Source organism: Neoarius graeffei, chromosome 6, assembly GCF_027579695.1.
Source record: "Neoarius graeffei isolate fNeoGra1 chromosome 6, fNeoGra1.pri, whole genome shotgun sequence".
Classification (NCBI taxonomy): Eukaryota; Metazoa; Chordata; class Actinopteri; order Siluriformes; family Ariidae; genus Neoarius; species Neoarius graeffei.
Window position 1 is genome coordinate 60,061,961 of NC_083574.1, and position 19,589 is coordinate 60,081,549.

A 19,589-nucleotide genomic window follows, 5' to 3' on the forward strand; every position below is an offset into this window, starting at 1 on the left:
TCTTAGATTAATGTCGATCTGATCATCCAAGGCCCCAGGAATCACTGGCCATGGATCATCTTCAGATTGATCAATTTACTGCATATTAAAGTAATTAAATGTGAACATTTAGCCAGATAATGCAGCAGCCATTTTTTGGACAATAATTTTACACAAAGCATTAGTTGATATCACAGCTCATTTCCTCCTCCTCCCCGCCAACATAAATTCTATACATTTAATGTTATTTAACATGAGGCTTCAGTTACACATTCATACACCACCATTCTTACAAATCCAAAGTATATTTTCTCAAATGTATTTATATCAAAAGGATTGCCATCATGGAAAATAATTGGATGAAGTTTGCTATGGCTATATGAGATGTACAGTGGTGCTTGAAAGTTTGTGAACCCTTTAGAATTTTCTATATTTTTGCATAAATATGACCTAAAACATCATCAGATTTTCACACAAGTCCTAAAAGTAGAGACCCCAGTTAAACAAATGAGACAAAAATATTATACTTGGTCATTTATTTATTGAGGAAAATGATCCAATATTACATATCTGTGAGTGGCAAAAGTATGTGAACCTTTGCTTTCAGTATCTGGTGCGACCCCCTTGTGCAGCAATAACTGCAACTAAACGTTTCCGGTAACTGTTGATCAGTCCTGCACACCGGCTTGGAGGAATTTTAGCCCATTCCTCCGTACAGAACAGCTTCAACTCTGGGATGTTGGTGGGTTTCCTCACATGATCTGCTCGCTTCAGGTCCTTCCACAACATTTCGATTGGATTAAGGTCAGGACTTTGACTTGGCCATTCCAAAACATTAACTTTATTCTTCTTTAACCATTCTTTGGTAGAACAACTTGTGTGCTTAGGGTCGTTGTCTTGCTGCATGATCCACCTTCTGTTGAGATTCAGTTCATCGACAGATGTCCTGACATTTTCCTTTAGAATTCACTGGTATAATTCGGAATTCATTGCTCCATCAATGATGGCAAGCCGTCCTGGCCCAGATGCAGCAAAACAGGCCCAAACCATGATACTACCACCGCCATGTTTCACAGATGGGATAAAGTTCTTATGCTGGAATGCAGTGTTTTCCTTTCTCCAAACATAACGCTTCTCATTTAAACCAAAAAGTTCTATTTTTGGTCTCATCCGTCCACAAAAGATTCTTCCAATAGCCTTCTGGCTTGTCCACGTGATCTTTAGCAAACTGCAGACGAGCAGCAATGTTCTTTTTGGAGAGCAGTGGCTTTCTCCTTGCAACCCTGCCATGCACACCATTGTTGTTCAGTGTTCTCCTGATGATGGACTCATGAACATTAGCCAATGTGAGAGAGGCCTTCAGTTGCTTAGAAGTTACCCTGGGGTCCTTTGTGACCTCACCGAGTCTTACACACCTTGCTCTTGGAGTGATCTTTGTTGGTCGACCACTCCTGGGGAGGGTAACAATGGTCTTGAATTTCCTCCATTTGTACACAATCTGTCTGACTGTGGATTGGTGGAGTCCAAACTCTTCAGAGATGGTTTTGTAACCTTTTCCAGCCTGATGAGCATCAACAACGCTTTTTCTGAGGTCCTCAGAAATCTTCTTTGTTCGTGCCATGATACACTTCCACAAACACGTGTTATGAACATCAGACTTTGATAGATCCCTGTTCTTTAAATAAAACAGGGTGCCCGCTCACACCTGTTTGTCATCCCATTGATTGAAAACACCTGACTCTAATTTCACCTTCAAATTAACTGCTAATCCTATAGGTTCACATACTTTTGCCACTCACAGATATGTAATATTAGATCATTTTCCTCAATGAATAAATGACCAAGTATAATATTTTTGCCTCATTTGTTTAACTGGGTTCTCTTTATCTACTTTTAGGCCTTGTGTGAAAATCTGATGATGTTTTAGGCCATATTTATGCAGAAATATAGAAAATTCTAAAGGGTTCACAAACTTTCAAGCGCCACTGTATCTTAATTAGCTATAAAGCAAAGTTTGATAGTTAGCAAGAATCAAAAGAATATTCCTGCCTCATGATGCTGAATAATTAGTAGAACTTTTAGTTCCAGCCAGGCTATTTAATAATACCAAGTGCAAACTAAATAATAATAATAAAAATGGCACACAACAGCATAAAATATCTCACAAGTTAAATTTCCCTCTTGCAAGCTGAGCAACAATACTTAAAAAAATCTCCCACTATGTTTGTGCCATGTAAAATAGCTACCCGTGCTATTTTAACATTAAACTTAGCAATTTTCTAAGAGTCTAAAGTGAACATAGAGTAAAATACAGTCGAACAGTTCTGTTAGAAACCAAACTAAACCAGTATTAAAAATAGCAGCAGCAGATCATGTCATTTTTGCATGTAGATATATGTTAAAGAAATTATTTTAAGTCCAACTTACCTCAAGAATTTTGCTCTAGCTGTTACTGGTGAGAATCCTCAATTCAATGTTATACAACTCCCATGATGCTTCTTGCATACTATGGACAAAGTCACTGGAAGTCAGCATCACCCAGTGACACCATGCACGAGACACACACTACCCAACCAAAACCAGTTAACTATTATTTTAACTACAGCCTAAACCAACCTTTACTCACTTCAAGAGCACATCGAATATAGTTGTTAAAAACAACTAGCAAGCTAACGTTATTCAAACTGAAGATAGAGAGAGCTAGTGTTACTTGAGTAACCCCTTTATTTTAAATTCCTCCACTGAAATCCCTCACCTGAGTTACTGCCATTATACCAGTTTCCAGGGGGTCTTCAATCCTACCCACGTATCTCATCCGGTGCTGTGTAAACATTGAGGAACGAGGATACGCAGTGCTGAGCTCTAGCTGACATCGTCATTGAACAACGTCACTGTCAACTGTCAACGCCCTGTTTACATTATTTCGAATCAGCGGATCATCAGGTTAACGTTTTTAAAACGATTCGCGTACACACACAAAATTTCTGTGCCCGCAACAAAACCGTTCCCCGTGCACACAGCAACGCCAATACACGGATACGCTAATCACATGACTAATTAGACGGCACGTCACATGATCCCAGTGCATATCGGGCATGCGCAAGTCACTCACCACTTGCAAGTGGAAGGATGTCGTTGTATAAAATGAAGTATGCCAGTCTGTTATCGGCGGTACTGGTACTACAATGACGCCTTTTTTACACCGTGTATGGCCTTCGCGTTTATGCTAGAAGGATCTAACAGTGTTCGGTACACTCTTCACCTCGCAGAACGGCCGTTTTTTGCGATTACAACAAGACTATTTAGTGCTACGGTAACCAACACACTTCCTGTATTGCTCATTCACTTAATGACTTCCTCAACACACTTCCTGTATTGCTCATTCACATGACCAACGTGGCATGACCAACGCCAGCGAATCAGGAAGGTGGATGTCACAGTGACGTTGTCCAATGACGACGTCAGCTAGAGCTCAGCACTGCGTATCCTCGTTCCTCAATGTTTACACAGCACCGGATCAGATACGTACTGGGTTGAATACGTGGGCCCTGGCGGATTCAAACTGTTTCGCCTGTGGAGTCGTTTTCCGGCATTTTAATGTGCACGGACAGTGCATCTGCAACGAAAATGATACGGATACGGTCTAATGTAAACACCACCTAAGGGCTGGTGTGTTATACTGTGAGTAGTGAGTGCTGATAAGGTTCTAAATGGCTGCCATTAGCAGTGCTGTTTACATAGTCTCTGAGAAATGAAGAGGCTGTTCAGAGACATTCAATGACCACTGAGCGACAGATTTTTTTTTAACAATTCAGAGTGAAGTGATATTTTGTGTACTGTACAACAGTATACAATAAAATGAAAACAAAATGGCAAGTCAGTGTCATCATCAGTCTACAGGCTGGCTGCTGTTCAGCTAAATCAAATATCTCAAGTATTTAAAAAACCTGACACTAAATGTAGAGCAAATCAGTCTACACATATTGTGTTGAATGTCGTGAACAAATCCACAGGTCGTGTTAATTTTAAAACTACGCAGAACTGTACAGTGGATATAAAAAGTGTACACACCCTGTTAAAATGATAGGATTTTTCTGATGTAAAAAAAATGAGACCACGATAAATAATTTCAAAACTTTTCCCACCTTTAATGTGACCTATAACCTGTACAATTCAATTGAAAAACAAACAAATCTGTTCGGGGGGAAAAACATAAAAAATAAAAAACGTACAATAAGCTGGTTGCATAAGTGTGCACACCCTTAAACTAATACTTTGTTGAAGCACCTTTTGATTTAATTACAGCATTCAGTCTTTTTGGGTCGGAGTCTATCAGCCTGCCACATCTAGACTTGGCAATATTTGCCCACTCTTCCAAATCTGTCAGATTGCGAGGGCATCTCTTGTGCACAGCTTTCTTAGGTTTTCAATTGGATTTAGGTCTGGGCTCTGGCTGGGCCATTCCAAAACTTTAATTTTCTTCTGGTGAAGCCATTCTTTTGTTGATTTCGATGTATGCTTGGGGTCATTGTTGTGCTGAAAGATGAAATTCCTCTTCATCTTCAGCTTATAGCAGGCACCTGAAGGTTTTGGGCCAAAATTGACTGGTATTTATAACTGTTCATAATTCCCTCTACCTTGACTAAAGCCCCTGTTCCAGCTGAAAAAAACAACAACCCCAAAACATGATGCTGCCACCACCATGCTTCACCGTGGGGATGGTGTTCTTTTGGTGATGTGCAGTGCTGTTTTTGTGCCAAACATACCTTTTGGAATTGTGGCCAAAAAGTTCAACCTTGGTTTCATCAGACCATAACACATTTTCCCACATGCTTTTGGGAGAGTCGATGGGTTTTTTTTCCTCTAAAATTTAGCTGGGCCTGGATGTTTTTCTTTGTAAGAAAAGGCTTCGTCTTGCAACCCTACCCCGTAGTCCAAACATATGGAGAATACGGGAGATTGTTGTCACATGTAGTACGCAACCAGTACTTGCCAGAAATTCCTGCAGCTCCTTCAGTGTTGCTGTAGGCCTCTCGGCAGCCTCCCTGACCAGCTTTCGTCTCGTCTTCATCAATTTTGGAGGGACGTCCTGTTCTTGGTAACGTCATTGTTGTCCCATATTTTCTCCACTTCTTGATGACTGTCTTCACTGTGCTCCATGGTATACTGTATCTAATGCCATGGAAATTTTTTCGTACCCTTCTCCTGACTGATAGCTTTCAACAATGAGATACCTTTGATGCTTTGTACGCTCTCTGTGAGCCCTGGCTTTTGCTGGAGGATGCACCTGAGTAAATGTCTGAACTTTATTTGGGGTTAATCAGAGTCATTTTAATTGATGGCAGGCATGAATCCAAAAATACTGAATGCTGCAATTAAATCAAAAGGTGCTTCAACAAAGTATTAGTTTAAGGGTGTGCACACTTATGCAACCAGCTTATTGCCCCCCCCTCCCCCCCATTCTCAAGTTTGCACATGCTTTTACACATGGAAACCGTTAATAAACCAGGGCCTGAATTCAGCTTATAATGAAGATTATAGTTCAAAATTGTCTTTCCTACTTCATTCTGATTTTGAATTTCCATCGGTAGTGACTGATGTTTACTTTCTGATTCTCTCTCTAAATTATACTTTAGGGATTTTGCTGTAAAGATGGCTTGCGCTCTTCATGACCAGCCTTCCTCAGCACTGCGTATCATCAATCTGTCATCGAACCCCATAGAAGATAAAGGTGCTTTTGTGTTTCTTTTGTCTGGTCCAGGATCAGTTTCCAGTTTGTATCTACACACACGTTATGCATTGTGTGCTACAATGCAAACTGATCCAGACACAGACAAGCAGGCTGTCTCACTCTTTATCATATTCTGATGTAGTCTGTAGATGAATATACAGTAGTACTTTTCTACACTATATATTGTATATTGTCTTCCCAACAGTTAAAATAATGGAAATCATTCACTGAATAGTGGCTGATTCTCCTAATCACAACAGCTCTTTGAACTTTGATGACAATAACATTTGATTATAATTCTGCAGGTCATTCTCTTAATTTCTTTTTACACCCTTTAGGTGTAATGGCGCTCTGTCAGAGTTGGGCGCGACTGTCTCCTGGTCTCTCTCAGCTCTATCTGTCTAAGGTCTCTCTCTCTCCTAAAGGTACGTCTGGCTTGCAAACTTTATGCCATTATATATTACAACTAGGTGGCACGGTGGTGTAGTGGTTAGCACTGTCACCTCACAGCAAGATGGTTCTGGGTTCGAGCCCAGCAGCCGATGGAGGCCTTTCTGTATGGAGTTTGCATGTTCTCCCCGTGTCTGCGTGGGTTTCCTCCGGGTGCTCTGTTTTCTCCCAAAGACATGCAGGTTAGGCTAATTGGTGGCTCTAAATTGATCGTGAGTGTGAATGATTGTTTATGTGTCAGTCCTGCGATGACCTGACGACTTGTCCAGGGTGTACCCCACCTCTCGCCCATAGTCAGCTGGGATAGGCTCCAGCTTACCCGCGACCCTGCACAGGATAAGCGGTTATGGATAATGGATGGAAGGTCGATCAAAAAATTATGCAGCTTTTCAGTTTCTCATCTCATCTCATTATCTCTAGCCGCTTTATCCTTCTACAGGGTCGCAGGCAAGCTGGAGCCTATCCCAGCTGACTACGGGCGAAAGGCGGGGTACACCCTGGACAAGTCGCCAGGTCATCACAGGGCTGACACATAGACACAGACAACCATTCACACTCACACCTACGGTCAATTTAGAGTCACCAGTTAACCTAACCTGCATGTCTTTGGACTGTGGGGGAAACCGGAGCACCCGGAGGAAACCCACGGGGAGAACATGCAAACTCCACACAGAAAGGCCCTCGCCGGCCCCGGGGCTCGAACCCAGGACCTTCTTGCTGTGAGGCGACAGCGCTAACCACTACACCACCGTGCCGCCCTCAGTTTAATTCTCTGACTAAAATACATTTAGTTGCTAGAGTCAAGTTGAATTTCAGCACAAACGTTTGATGCTATGATATACGGTATACAAAACTGTTTTACAAACATGCTTGAGATTTTCAAGTCCTTCTTTCTGGGTATCTGTTAGGACTTGGCAGTATCGCTCAGGTGCTCCATCAGAACAAAGCTTTCTCAAATTCATTAACACATCTGGACCTGAGTGGGAATGCAGGATGTCTGGCTACAGAGGATGCCGTGGTAAGAAACAGAGAGATAGAGGTTAAAGGAATCAGTACAAAATCACACATGACTCGCATATCATGGTACATTTATTTCAGATATTTCTTTCTGTTTATGGGGTTCTATAAAAGTTGCTCATTTCCCATGTAATGTGTCTGACTGAAGATGTCTAGCCTGGTTTGGCTGAGCCAAGTCTCTGGTGACTGCATCTCCTTCTTCTGTTTCTCACTTGCATTGTTCACGCACAGATTTTATTATAGGAATGTGACCTCAATCAACCGAAGTGCCATTCTGTGTTATTGAGTTTGAACCTAGAGCAGCTCTTTGCATGAATAAGGAATGACCCCTGTTTCAAATGAACAGTCTTTATTTGAGAGTAAGTTGAATTAAAATAGATGACAGCACATGCTATTGGGCAGTTATTTAGGGGTATAGATAAGTCGATGAAATGTGATAGGTGAAAGATAGCAAAAAGAGAAAAAGTAATATTATTGGGTAATAACACTTACCTATTTTGACACTTATTGGTATTGCGTTGAATATTATTGGATACAAAAAAAAAAAAAAGACATGTCATGTCTATGAACCACATAGAGAATATCAGTGAATTCAATAATCTGAAAATGCACAGTGCCTGAGCTCTGGCCTTCTTTCCTTCTAGAGTCTCTTCAGGTTCCTGTCGGACCCCAACGTTGTGTCCCATCTGGACCTCAGCTCTACTGACTGCCCTTTGGACACTGTGAGTAAAATCTCACAGTCTTCAGCAACTCATTGTTCTGAAGAGCCACGTGTTAACAGTATAGCTTATTTTCATGTCAGAAAGAGGATATGTGGCAGTTATGTCATGATTAAATACTCTTTGAGGAGATTGAATAAATTAAACTACATGCAGTACGTGCTAGCACATGTACCTACTGTAGTTAAACAGTATAGCTGTAATAGCACACTCGTAAAGTAATAAGGGCTTTATATGGTTCAATTTCAGTAAATAAAATAAAATTATATGCATCCCTGTTTCTAACTCAACCCAGGGTCATGAGATTTAAATAGTAAATTCCCTCATAAGCATGATTACAAGAAATGTGTGTAAATTGTGTATGTCTCTAAGTTTGATTGGTCTTCTTTCTCGTTTCATCTGGATCTCTCTCTCTCTCTCTCTCTCTCTCTCTCTAGCTCTTTGTGTCTCTCTCTGCTGGTTGCTGCACTACATTAACCCACCTCAACCTCTCCAGGAACACTTTCTCCCATAGGTAAGATAAGCACAGCTAGAAAACCTTATCATACATCCAGATCAGCTTTCTCTTCTAGTTAGAAGAAGAAGAAGCCTTTGTCACACATACACTCAAGCACACAGTGAAATGCATCTTCTGCATTTAACCCATCCGAAGCAGTGAACACACACATGCACATACACACACACACGTGGACAATGAGCATACACACATACCCAGAGCAGTGGGCAGCTATGCTACAGTGCCCAGAGACCAGTTGGGGGTTAGGTGCCTTGCTCAAGGGCACTTCAGCCCAACCTCAGGCCATAGCTGCTCCATGTTAACCTAACCTCATGTCTTTGGACTGTGGGGGAAACCTGAGCACCCAGAGGAGAACATGCAAACTCCACACAGAAAGCCCCCCCCCCCCCCCCCCCATCAGCCACTGAGCTTGAACCCAGAACCTTCTTGCTGTGAGGCGACAGTACTAACCACTACACCACCATAGGCTGATCCTAGTCACAGAAATGATCATAGTGATCATGAGTGTTTGTCTGTGGTGTGTTATGAATATATGCACAGGGCTAAAGCAGGATGTCTGTTGTAGGAAGGTACGGGAGGTGACACGAAGTGTGAGAGACTTTTTCACAAGGAGCACGGAGCTGAAGTACGTTGGATTGTCTGGGACTAAATTACTTTCAGAAGCCTTGAGGTACCAGCTATCTAAAAGCTATTATAACTGAGACAAGTTTTTTTTTTTTTTTTTTTTAATTCACAACGTACCCCAAATCAGAAAAAGTTGGGATGGTATGGAAAATGTAAATAAAAAAAGAAAGAAATCATTTCTAAATTTACTTTGATTTGCATTTCATTGCAGGCAGTATGAACCCAAGATATTTTATGTTTTTTCTGGTCAGTTTAATTTCATTAGTGGATTTTCATCCATTCCTGCATTTCAGGCCTGCAACACATTTCAAAAAAGTTGGAATGGAGGCTATTTAGGCATAGTAATGAAGTAAAACAATTAAATAATGATGTGATTTGAAACAGGTGAGGCCAACATGTAATTGTAATCCTGATTTGGTACAAAATCAGTCTCCAGGAAAGGCCTAGTCTTTAAGGAGCAGAGATAGACTGATGATCTCCAATTTGTCAACAAATACATGAGAAAAGTATTGAAATATTTGAAAACAATTTTCCTCAAAGAAAGATAGCAAGGGATTTGGATATTTCACTCCCTATGGTGCATAATGTCATTCAACAGTTCAAGGAATCTGGAGGAATTTTGGTGTGTAAAGGGCAAGGGCACAAGCCTAAGCTGAACACCCGTGATCTCCAATCTCTCAGATGGCACTGAATCAAGAACCGTCATTCATCTATAGCCGATATAACCACATGGGCTCAGGATTACTTTGGCAAGCCTTTGGCAAGCACTGCAATATGGAGTTACGTCCACAAATGGCAGTGGAAACTTTACTGTGCAAAAAGGAAGCCTTATAATAACTGTGTCCAGAAGCATCATCGACTTCTCTGGTCTCAGAGGCATCTGGAATGGACCATCACACAGTGGAAACTTATTCCATGTCTTTTTGTAAAAAGACCAAAGACGAAAAGGACCATCCAGACTGTTACCAACAACAAGTCCAAAAGCCAGTGTCTGTCATGGTATGGGGTTGTGTCAGTGCCCTTGGCAAAAGTAACTTACACTTCTGTGATGGCACCATTAATGCAGAAAAGTAAACTGAGGTTTTGGAGCAACATATGCTACCTTCAAGATGACATCTTTTCCAGGGATATTTCAACAAGACAATGCAAAACCACATTCTGCACACATTACAAAGGCATGGCTGTGGAAGAAGAAGGTGCCTGTCCCCTCTGTCCCCAATGAAGCAGGTGTGGTCAATTTTGAAACGAAAAATATGGCAATGACGACCCCATACTGTTGCACACCTTAAGACCTGTTTGCAGGAAGAATGAGACCAAATAACACCTTCATCACTTGGTGTCTTCAGTCCCTGAACATCTTTTAAGTGTTGTGAGAAGAAACGGCAGCATTATAAAGTTCTAAATGCTTTACCATCCCAACTTTTTTGAAATGTGTTGCAAGGATCAAAATTAAAATAAGTGTATATTTTGAAAAACACAATAAAATTCATGAGGCAAAACATCAAATAATGTGCTGTTGGATTGTTTTGAGTGCAATACAGGTCAAAGATTATTGACAAATCATTGTTTTCAGTTTTAATTTCAATTTCAACATACTGTCCCAACTTTTTATGATTTGGGGTTGTATACAGTAAGGGTATAACAGTCACATTATCTCTATCTCTTCAATGCAACAAATATCTGTATCCTTATTTATTTATTTATTTATTTATTTATTTATTAATTATCTATACCACTGTGCCCCTGGAAACACTGGAAAACATGAGACATAGAAATATCAGCACTGTCAGCATGATCTGTGAATTCTGGCTCTGACAGTTTCTCAGCCTCAGCTACATCATTTGAGTTCATAATTATTATTATATCCTTGCTCTGAAGGAGGGGGGTATACTGGTTTATCTCTGTCCGTCTGTCCATATCTCCGTCCATCTGAAACACCCTTTTTCTCAGCAACCACAAATCATAGCCACTTGGTACCAAACTTCAGCTTGGGGTTCTATACCATGTATACCGTTTTTAGGTCTGTCGCACATCGACTTCCTGTTTACCGACTGAATGTACAACCCCAATTCCAAAAAAGTTGGGACAAAGTACAAATTGTAAATAAAAACGGAATGCAATGATGTGGAAGTTTCAAAATTCCATATTTTATTCAGAATAGAACATAGATGACATATCAAATGTTTAAACTGAGAAACTGTATCATTTAAAGAGAAAAATTAGGTGATTTTAAATTTCATGACAACACATCTCAAAAAAGTTGGGACAAGGCCATGTTTACCACTGTGAGACATCCCCTTTACTCTTTACAACAGTCTGTAAACGTCTGGGGACTGAGGAGACAAGTTGCTCAAGTTTAGGGATAGGAATGTTAACCCATTGTTGTCTAATGTAGGATTCTAATTGCTCAACTGTCTTGGGTCTTTTTTGTCGTATCTTCCGTTTTATGATGCGCCAAATGTTTTTTTAAAAGATTTTTTTGGGGCTTTTTTTCACCTTTATTACTGGATAGGACAATATAGAGACAGGAAATGAGCGGGAGAGAGAGACGGGGAGGGATCAGGAAATGAGCTTGGGCCGGAATCAAACCCGGGTCCCCGGATTTATGGTATGGCGCCTTATCCACCTGAGCCACAACGCCCCCATATCTTCCGTTTTATGATGCGCCAAATGTTTTCTATGGGTGAAAGATCTGGACTGCAGGCTGGCCAGTTCAGTACCCGGACCCTTCTTCTACGCAGCCATAATGCTGTAATTGATGCAGTATGTGGTTTGGCATTGTCATGTTGGAAAATGCAAGGTCTTGCCTGAAAGAGACGTCGTCTGGATGGAAGCATATGTTGCTCTAGAACCTGGATATACCTTTCAGCATTGATGGTGTCTTTCCAGATGTGTAAGCTGCCCCTGCCACACGCACTAATGCAACCCCATACCATCAGAGATGCAGGCTTCTGAACTGAGCGCTGATAACAACTTGGGTCGTCCTTCTCCTCTTTAGTCCGAATGACATGGCATCCCTGATTTCCATAAAGAGCTTCAAATTTTGATTCGTCTGACCACAGAACAGTTTTCCACTTTGCCACAGTCCATTTTAAATGAGCCTTGGCCCAGAGAAGACGTCTGCGCTTCTGGATCATGTTTAGATACGGCTTCTTCTATGAACTATAGGGTTTTAGCTGGCAACGGCGGATGGCACGGTGAATTGTGTTCACAGATAATGTTCTCTGGAAATATTCCTGAACCCATTTTGTGATTTCCAATACAGAAGCATGCCTGTATGTGATGCAGTGCCGTCTAAGGGCCTGAAGATCATGGGCACCCAGTATGGTTTTCCGGCCTTGACCCTTACGCACAGAGATTCTTCCAGATTCTCTGAATCTTTTGATGATATTATGCACTGTAGATGATGATATGTTCAAACTCTTTGCAATTTTACACTGTCAAACTCCTTTCTGATATTGCTCCACTATTTGTCAGCGCAGAATTAGGGGGATTGGTGATCCTCTTCCCATCTTTACTTCTGAGAGCCGCTGCCACTCCAAGATGCTCTTTTTATACCCAGTCATGTTAATGACCTATTGCCAATTGACCTAATGAGTTGCAATTTGGTCCTCCAGCTGTTCCTTTTTTGTACCTTTAACTTTTCCAGCCTCTTATTGCCCCTGTCCCAACTTTTTTGAGATGTGTTGCTGTCATGAAATTTCAAATGAGCCAATATTTTCCATGAAATTTCAAAATGTCTCACTTTCAACATTTGATATGTTGTCTATGTTCTATTGTGAATACAATATCAGTTTTTGAGATTTGTAAATTATTGCATTTCGTTTTTATTTACAATTTGTACTTTGTCCCAACTTTTTTGGAATCGGGGTTGTATTTATGAAACATATAGCATGGATTTACAAAATTTTCATAACACTTTTCTTAGCAACTACAAATCACAACTGCTTGATATTTGGTACCAAGCTTCAGGTTGGGGCTTTATACCGTGTGTACCATTTTCAGGCCTGTCGCACATCGACTTCCTGTTTACCAACTGAATGTATTTACGAAACAGCTAAGGTGGAATTTGATGCTATTTCAAGAAGCAAAATGCTGTTTCAAAATGACAGTTTACCAGGATGCTATTTGAAATCCCTGGGCAGAACACTGCTCTTTACTTACTTGTTTCAGGGTTAATTATTTGTTGAAGTCAACATTCATAATAAGTGTCCTATTCCTTCGATTGCTTACATTCTGATATAAGCAAGAGCGGGGGGATACGTAAGTGAGCAGGAGCTCACAGTTGATCTTGTTAGTCTCTGCTAGAGATATGTGGACTTTTTTTTAAATCCTGCTCACACAGTTTTATTATTTTTGTTTGTACCTGCTCCCAATATCATCTAACACAGGGCTTTTCAAAGTATGGGGCGCGCCCCCCCCCTGGGGGGCACCAGAGGTCTTCAGGGGGGACGCAACGTGAGAGACAAAACGGATAAATTTTTAGTACCTAAAGCTACAGTGAGTGAGGAGACAAAGTCTGGGCCAAGCAAAAAAACAGAGCCTCCAGGATGTTGCGATTTGCAACTTCAGCGCAAATTCAACCAATCCCCGCGAATTCAGGGCGGTGTTGCAATTATATCCAATCACCGCAACTTTCCTGCAAATTTGACCAATCATTGGCGTCGTCTTGAGGTGACGTCGACAAACTATCTTCCGCCTTACTTCCGTGTGTTCAAGTGAAGCAGCATGCGCACAGTGTTGCCAGATTGGGAGGTTTCAAGTGCATTTTGGCGGGTTTTGAACATATTTTGGACTGGAAAACGTCAGCAGTATCTGGCAACACTGAAAGTGTGTTATGTTTACAGTGAAAGACTGTGTGCACTTTATTTTTTTTTACTTAATACAAGAAATTAGTGGATGCCAACATTTTTGCCAAAATGGTATTTTATTTTCCATTGTTTAGGCAGCTTCAGCATCATACTGTGAGATTCTGTTCAAATTTTTTTTTTTCTTCTATGAAGCCTGAACCATTTATTTAATTAGTTTATAATTATTGTTTAATTTAGTCTTCAGGAGAGACTGCCTGCACACAGTACTAGTATTAATAGTTTTTTTTCTTATATGAAAGCTGAGGCATTTATATTATATTTGAAGGTAACTTCACGTTGTGCTGTGAGGTTCTCTGCACTTTAACTTTTGAACCAACAGGTGCATTTGGATAAGTAAAGCCTATTTTTCTGCATTTTTGTAGTCCTGGTAATCTTTTATATTGGTAAAGTTGTTTATAGGACCATTTCTCAGTGTCTTTGTTTTTTTAATCAATAGTTTTTCAGTAATAACTTAATATTTAACATATCACTCAATTTTAATCACTCAATTTTAATCACAAAAAGAGAAAATCGCAACAATTTCTTGCAACTTTCACTTCCTCCCGCAATGTAATTGCAACAAAAAACTAAAAATCACCGCAACTTTCATCGCAATTTTTTTTGGAAAACCCCCTGCAACATCAGACATTTTAGCCCGCAACAATCGCAAAAAAGGCCCGCAGAATCCTGGGGGGACTGAAAAAAGAAGGAAGTTTGACCACGATTATTTAAAGTTTGGATTTTCATGGACTGGATCTGAAGATGCTCCACTGCCACAGTGTGTTGTCTGCCAAGAGGTGCTCGCTAACGATGCTATGAGATGTTTAAAATGTGTAAAACAAGATGTTTTAAAAAGCACAGATGTTTAAAATGTCTCATCTCATCATCTCTAGCCGCTTTATCCTTCTACAGGGTCGCAGGCAAGCTGGAGCCTATCCCAGCTGACTACGGGCGAAAGGCGGGGTACACCCTGGACAAGTCGCCAGGTCATCACAGGGCTGACACATAGACACAGACAACCATTCACACTCACATTCACACCTACGGTCAATTTAGAGTCACCAGTTAACCTAACCTGCATGTCTTTGGACGAAACCGGAGCACCCGGAGGAAACCCACGCGGACACGGGGAGAACATGCAAACTCCACACAGAAAGGCCCTCACCGGCCACGGGGCTTGAACCCAGGACCTTCTTGCTGTGAGGCGACAGCGCTAACCACTACACCACCGTGCCGCCCTGTTTAAAATGTGAAAAAGAAAAAAAATAATGTGTACAGCAACCATTTTTTAAAAATATGAATGGAACATTAAGTATAGCAACAACAAAAATTGTAAGGGGGGCGCGGTTGTTTATTTGCTCTCCGAGGGGGGGCTGACTCTCCCACACTTTGAAAACCCCTGATCTAACAAATTTAGTCGGTTCTATTTCCCAACATATAAACAAACTACTAGTCTAAATTAAGGCACCGTTACCCTATCAGGCAGCTACTCAGGATGCTGTAAATGTATAATGCATGCATATTTGTTTGTCCCACAAGCTTCATAACTGACTGCTTACACGCACCCTGCATGAAAGTGATAACCTCCCACATTTTTGTTGCATTCCCCAGGATCTCAGTCCCCACACATGTATATGCATCTCTAGCCTCACTCAGTTGCCATGTGAACCTGAAAAAATTAACAGTACACGTCCTATTCAGATCGATACGTACAAACCCGTTTCCAGAAAAGTTGGGACGCTGTGTAAAATGTAAATAAAACCTGACTTGCAAATCATGGAAACTCTATATTTTACTGAAAATAGTACATTCAACATATTAAATGTTGAAACGGAGAAGTTTTATTGTTGTTTGAAAAATAGATGCTCATTTTAAATTTAATGCCAGCAACACATTTCAAAAAAATTGGGAAATGGGCAACTAAAGACTGGAAACATTGTGTAAAGCTAGAAAACACCTGGTGGAACATCTCGCAACTAATTATGTTAATTGGCAACAAGTCAATAACATGACTGGGTATAAAAAGAGGATCTCAGAGAGGCTGAGTCTCACAGGAATAAAGATGGGGAGGGGTTCACGGCTCTGTGAAAGACTGCGTGGGCAAACAGTGCAACAATTTAAAGCTATACTACCTTTCAGATTTTTCAAGTTTAGGTCATAAAAAAAATTTTCCCCGACGCCCAGTTATTTTTGTTTAGCAGAGTGAAAGCTACTGAATTTGAATCACAGACTTCCAATTTTATTAGTTTTTTTTTTTTAATGGAACAATTAAGTAATTTACGGCCATGTGGCCCTAAATTCTCTGCTATTTTTTTCTTGCTTCACCATGATGCAATACAAGATACTACATCATGCATCACATGGTGGGCTTTCCCAGTTTACACAAGGCATTGTGGGATACAAATTTGAAACAGGAGAGAACAATGGAGGACGCGAATGAAACGTGAAAGACCGACTACAGTAACAGAAAGTGAGAAGAAAAGATGTTATGTTGCGAAGGAAAGGAAACGCAGGACCAAACTAATAAATATCGGCGGTCAGTGAGCACCTCGGTGTGATCAGCTGTTAGTGACAGAATGATGTAACTGTCAGTGCACGGTCAAGGTAAACCTGTAGATGGCAGTAATGCAGCACTGGATACCAGTTGCCGTGAAATCCTAAAGAAGAAGGAAAAGAAGAAGAATCAGGTAAACCTGCACATGCACACACGGGCTTCCTCTGTATGCTTGACTGTGCAAAGCGAGTGATTTCATGCACATTATTTGCTAGGGAATCCCCTCAAATTAAATAACTTCCCAGCCACAGAATGGCCTGGTTTTTCTTTTGAGATATTGCAGAAATAGATAATTTTCACTGACGTCACGACATTCCAGGGAACGCCCCCCAGCCGCCATCTTGGAGGGCAAACAAAACGGACCATCGCCACTACTGGCTACATTATCTCGGACGAATTTATGAAGTTATATAGTCAGTTTTCTAAAATAAAAATCAATGTCAGCAAAATCAAGCAAACAGAAGTATATAGATACACATCTCACGGTATGCAGCCAAACTGGCCTTGATTGGGGGAATTGACCCCTACGAAGTGGACAAAGATGCATTTTCAAGTGACTATGCAGGGCTGCCAAAGCCTGCTCCAAAGCCTGAAACTGACTTCATCAAACTTTAAAGGCTGTCTGATATATACAACTTTATATATTCACAGCGCGCCTTTTGGCGGATGCCGCCTGAATCGCGCAGATCCAATTTTTATTTTTTTTAGGGGGGGCGTTGGAGTGTCTGATTATAATTTCAAAGTAAATTCTGTATTAAAATTACTAAATAAGCAAATCCGTTACAGTCCATGAAACAGGAAGTATAAGGATGAGAAAAAAACAGTTTAAATCGGGAAGCTGCACACATTTGCGCAGTCCTGCACACCGCTCAGGACTACAGAATAGACCTAAAATGTTTTTCAAAAATGACCCTTGCGTGAGTGAAGTGACAAGTTTCAAATAGAAACGTGACAAATGAGCGATATTAAGTGTACATTACAATGTAAACGTACACTCAGCGGTTCCAGTTAGTCATTCTCCAGAGATTGTTCACATGATGTTTTGGTTTCCAAAAACAAACTTAAACACAATTGATTGTTTATTTAAACAACTTACCACTTATAAAATGATCGGAGCAGACTTTGCTGTGTTTGGAAGGTTGATAATCCTTGCGGTTGATTCTCGCAAGCCATAGATTTCTCCTTTGTATGCTGAGTTTCTTTGTTTGCTCGCCTTCGTGCTCCCGTACAGTGGGAATTCCATAAAAGCTCCACTTGACGTCATCATCTGACCTATTACGACAGCCGTGAATACAACAAGTTTGCACCATTGCTAGCTTATATAAATGAATGTAACTCGCGCACTACAATGTGTGCTCAGTGACCCGTACGGGAAGCTTGCCCTCCAAGATGGCCGCCACCAGGGAATCCCCGACTCTGTGACGTCATGTGAAAACTATCTATAAACATATATCACAATGACTAAATTTCAGAGGGAACTAAATTTCACCGATTTTATGAAATCAAAAGGCCGTCTAGCTTTAAGAAGGTTCAGAGAAATCTCTGTACTCAAGTGGCAAGGCCAAAAACCAATATTGGATGTCCATGATAGTTGGGCCCTCAAGCAACACAACATTAAAAACAGACAAGATTCTCTCATGGAAATTGCTGCATGGGCTCAGGAACCCTTACGAAAACCATCGGCTGTGAACACAGTTTGTCACTGCATCCACAAATGCAAGTTAAGACCATACATACAAACAATATCCAGAAGCACTGCCACCTTTTCTGGGCCTATGCTAATTTATACAATGGACAGAGGCAAAATGGAAGCTATCCAGATGACATCTATTTCAGGGAAGTTCTTGGTTATTTCAGCAAGACAATCCCAAACCACATTCTGCATGTATTGTGAAACAATATGTTGTGAAACTAAAAATACTACAAAGGAGACTTTGAACTGTTGAGCTGCTGAAATTGTACAGTATATCAGGCAAGAATCGGAAAACATTTCACTTTCAAAACTACACCAGTTGGTCTCCTCAGTTCCCAAACATTTTCAGAGTGGTGTTAAAAGTAGAGGTGATGCAAAACAACAGGAAACATGCCCCTTTCACAACTTTTTTGAAATTTATTGCTGGTATCAATTTCAGAATGAGCATATATTTTTCAAGCAAAAATACAATTTCTCAGCTTCAATATCTGATATGTTGCCTTTATACTATTTTCAATTAAATATAGGGTTTCCAAGATTTGCAAACTATCGCATTCTGCTTTTATTTACATTTTATGCAGCGTCTTAACTTCTTTGGAAATGGGGTTGTACTTTCTCTGTACGTGTTTTTTCTTTTCACTAAATAATCTGTTTTTGATATTTCTAGTTGTATTGCAAACCCTTTCCTAAATGTCTGCTCCTCAAACCTAGCTTCACCTCACACCTGTCTTACATCATATATGTATCTATAATTCTGTTAGCATTTTGAGTATGCATAAGATTTCATCTTTTAATTGAATAAGCCTGCAGTGTACAAACGCAGTTAAATGCACAAGTTTCATGTACTAATCTTCTAAAATATTAGGTATTAGATCATAGTAGAAGGTTTGGGACATTGCTCATGTGGTTTTGGTGTGGACCTAATGCAAGTCATAACTGTAATGTTCAATTGCCTTTAAAGATCTTAATAAGCTAGGCCTGGTGAGTTAAAGTTGTGGTCAGAAGTTTACATACAGTGACATGAATGTCATCTTGGATATGAATGTGATGGCAATATTTAGGCTTTCAGTAATTTCTTTTTTAACTGTTCTTTTTCTGTGGCAGAATGTACAGCATACAGCTTTAATTTAAAAAAACACTAGAATTTGGTGCACAAGTTTTAATTTTCTGTGGGTTTTCTGAAATCAACACAACTTCCAAAATGTCTCTTATCTTGCCACGGCTGAGGTCTCTTAACTTCCTGTTAGTGATCATGATTGACTACAGCTGGTAGTTTCTCTGTGCCTTTATAAAAAAGAGTTTGTTTATAGCACTCATTGGATTGACTAACACACAGTAAAATAGGAAAGTCCAAGGAGCTCAGTGCAGATCTGAGAAAAAGGATTGCAGATATACACAATTCCGGAGTGTCTCTTGGAGCCATTTCTAAACAAATGCAAATTCCAAGATCAGTTC

General features: G+C 40.4%; 1 protein-coding gene across 3 annotated transcripts in view; it reads left to right on the forward strand.

The window, feature by feature from the left end:
• Positions 1-19,589, forward strand: part of carmil2 (capping protein regulator and myosin 1 linker 2) — a 157,539-nt gene that overhangs the window by 40,775 nt on the left and 97,175 nt on the right. For all 3 annotated transcript variants that reach the window (XM_060923951.1, XM_060923952.1, XM_060923954.1), the window contains 6 exons: positions 5,616-5,710; positions 6,049-6,135; positions 7,069-7,178; positions 7,822-7,899; positions 8,334-8,410; positions 8,979-9,083. In XM_060923951.1, the coding sequence (XP_060779934.1) occupies positions 5,616-5,710; positions 6,049-6,135; positions 7,069-7,178; positions 7,822-7,899; positions 8,334-8,410; positions 8,979-9,083 (552 nt within the window). The remainder of the gene's footprint in view (positions 1-5,615; positions 5,711-6,048; positions 6,136-7,068; positions 7,179-7,821; positions 7,900-8,333; positions 8,411-8,978; positions 9,084-19,589) is intronic.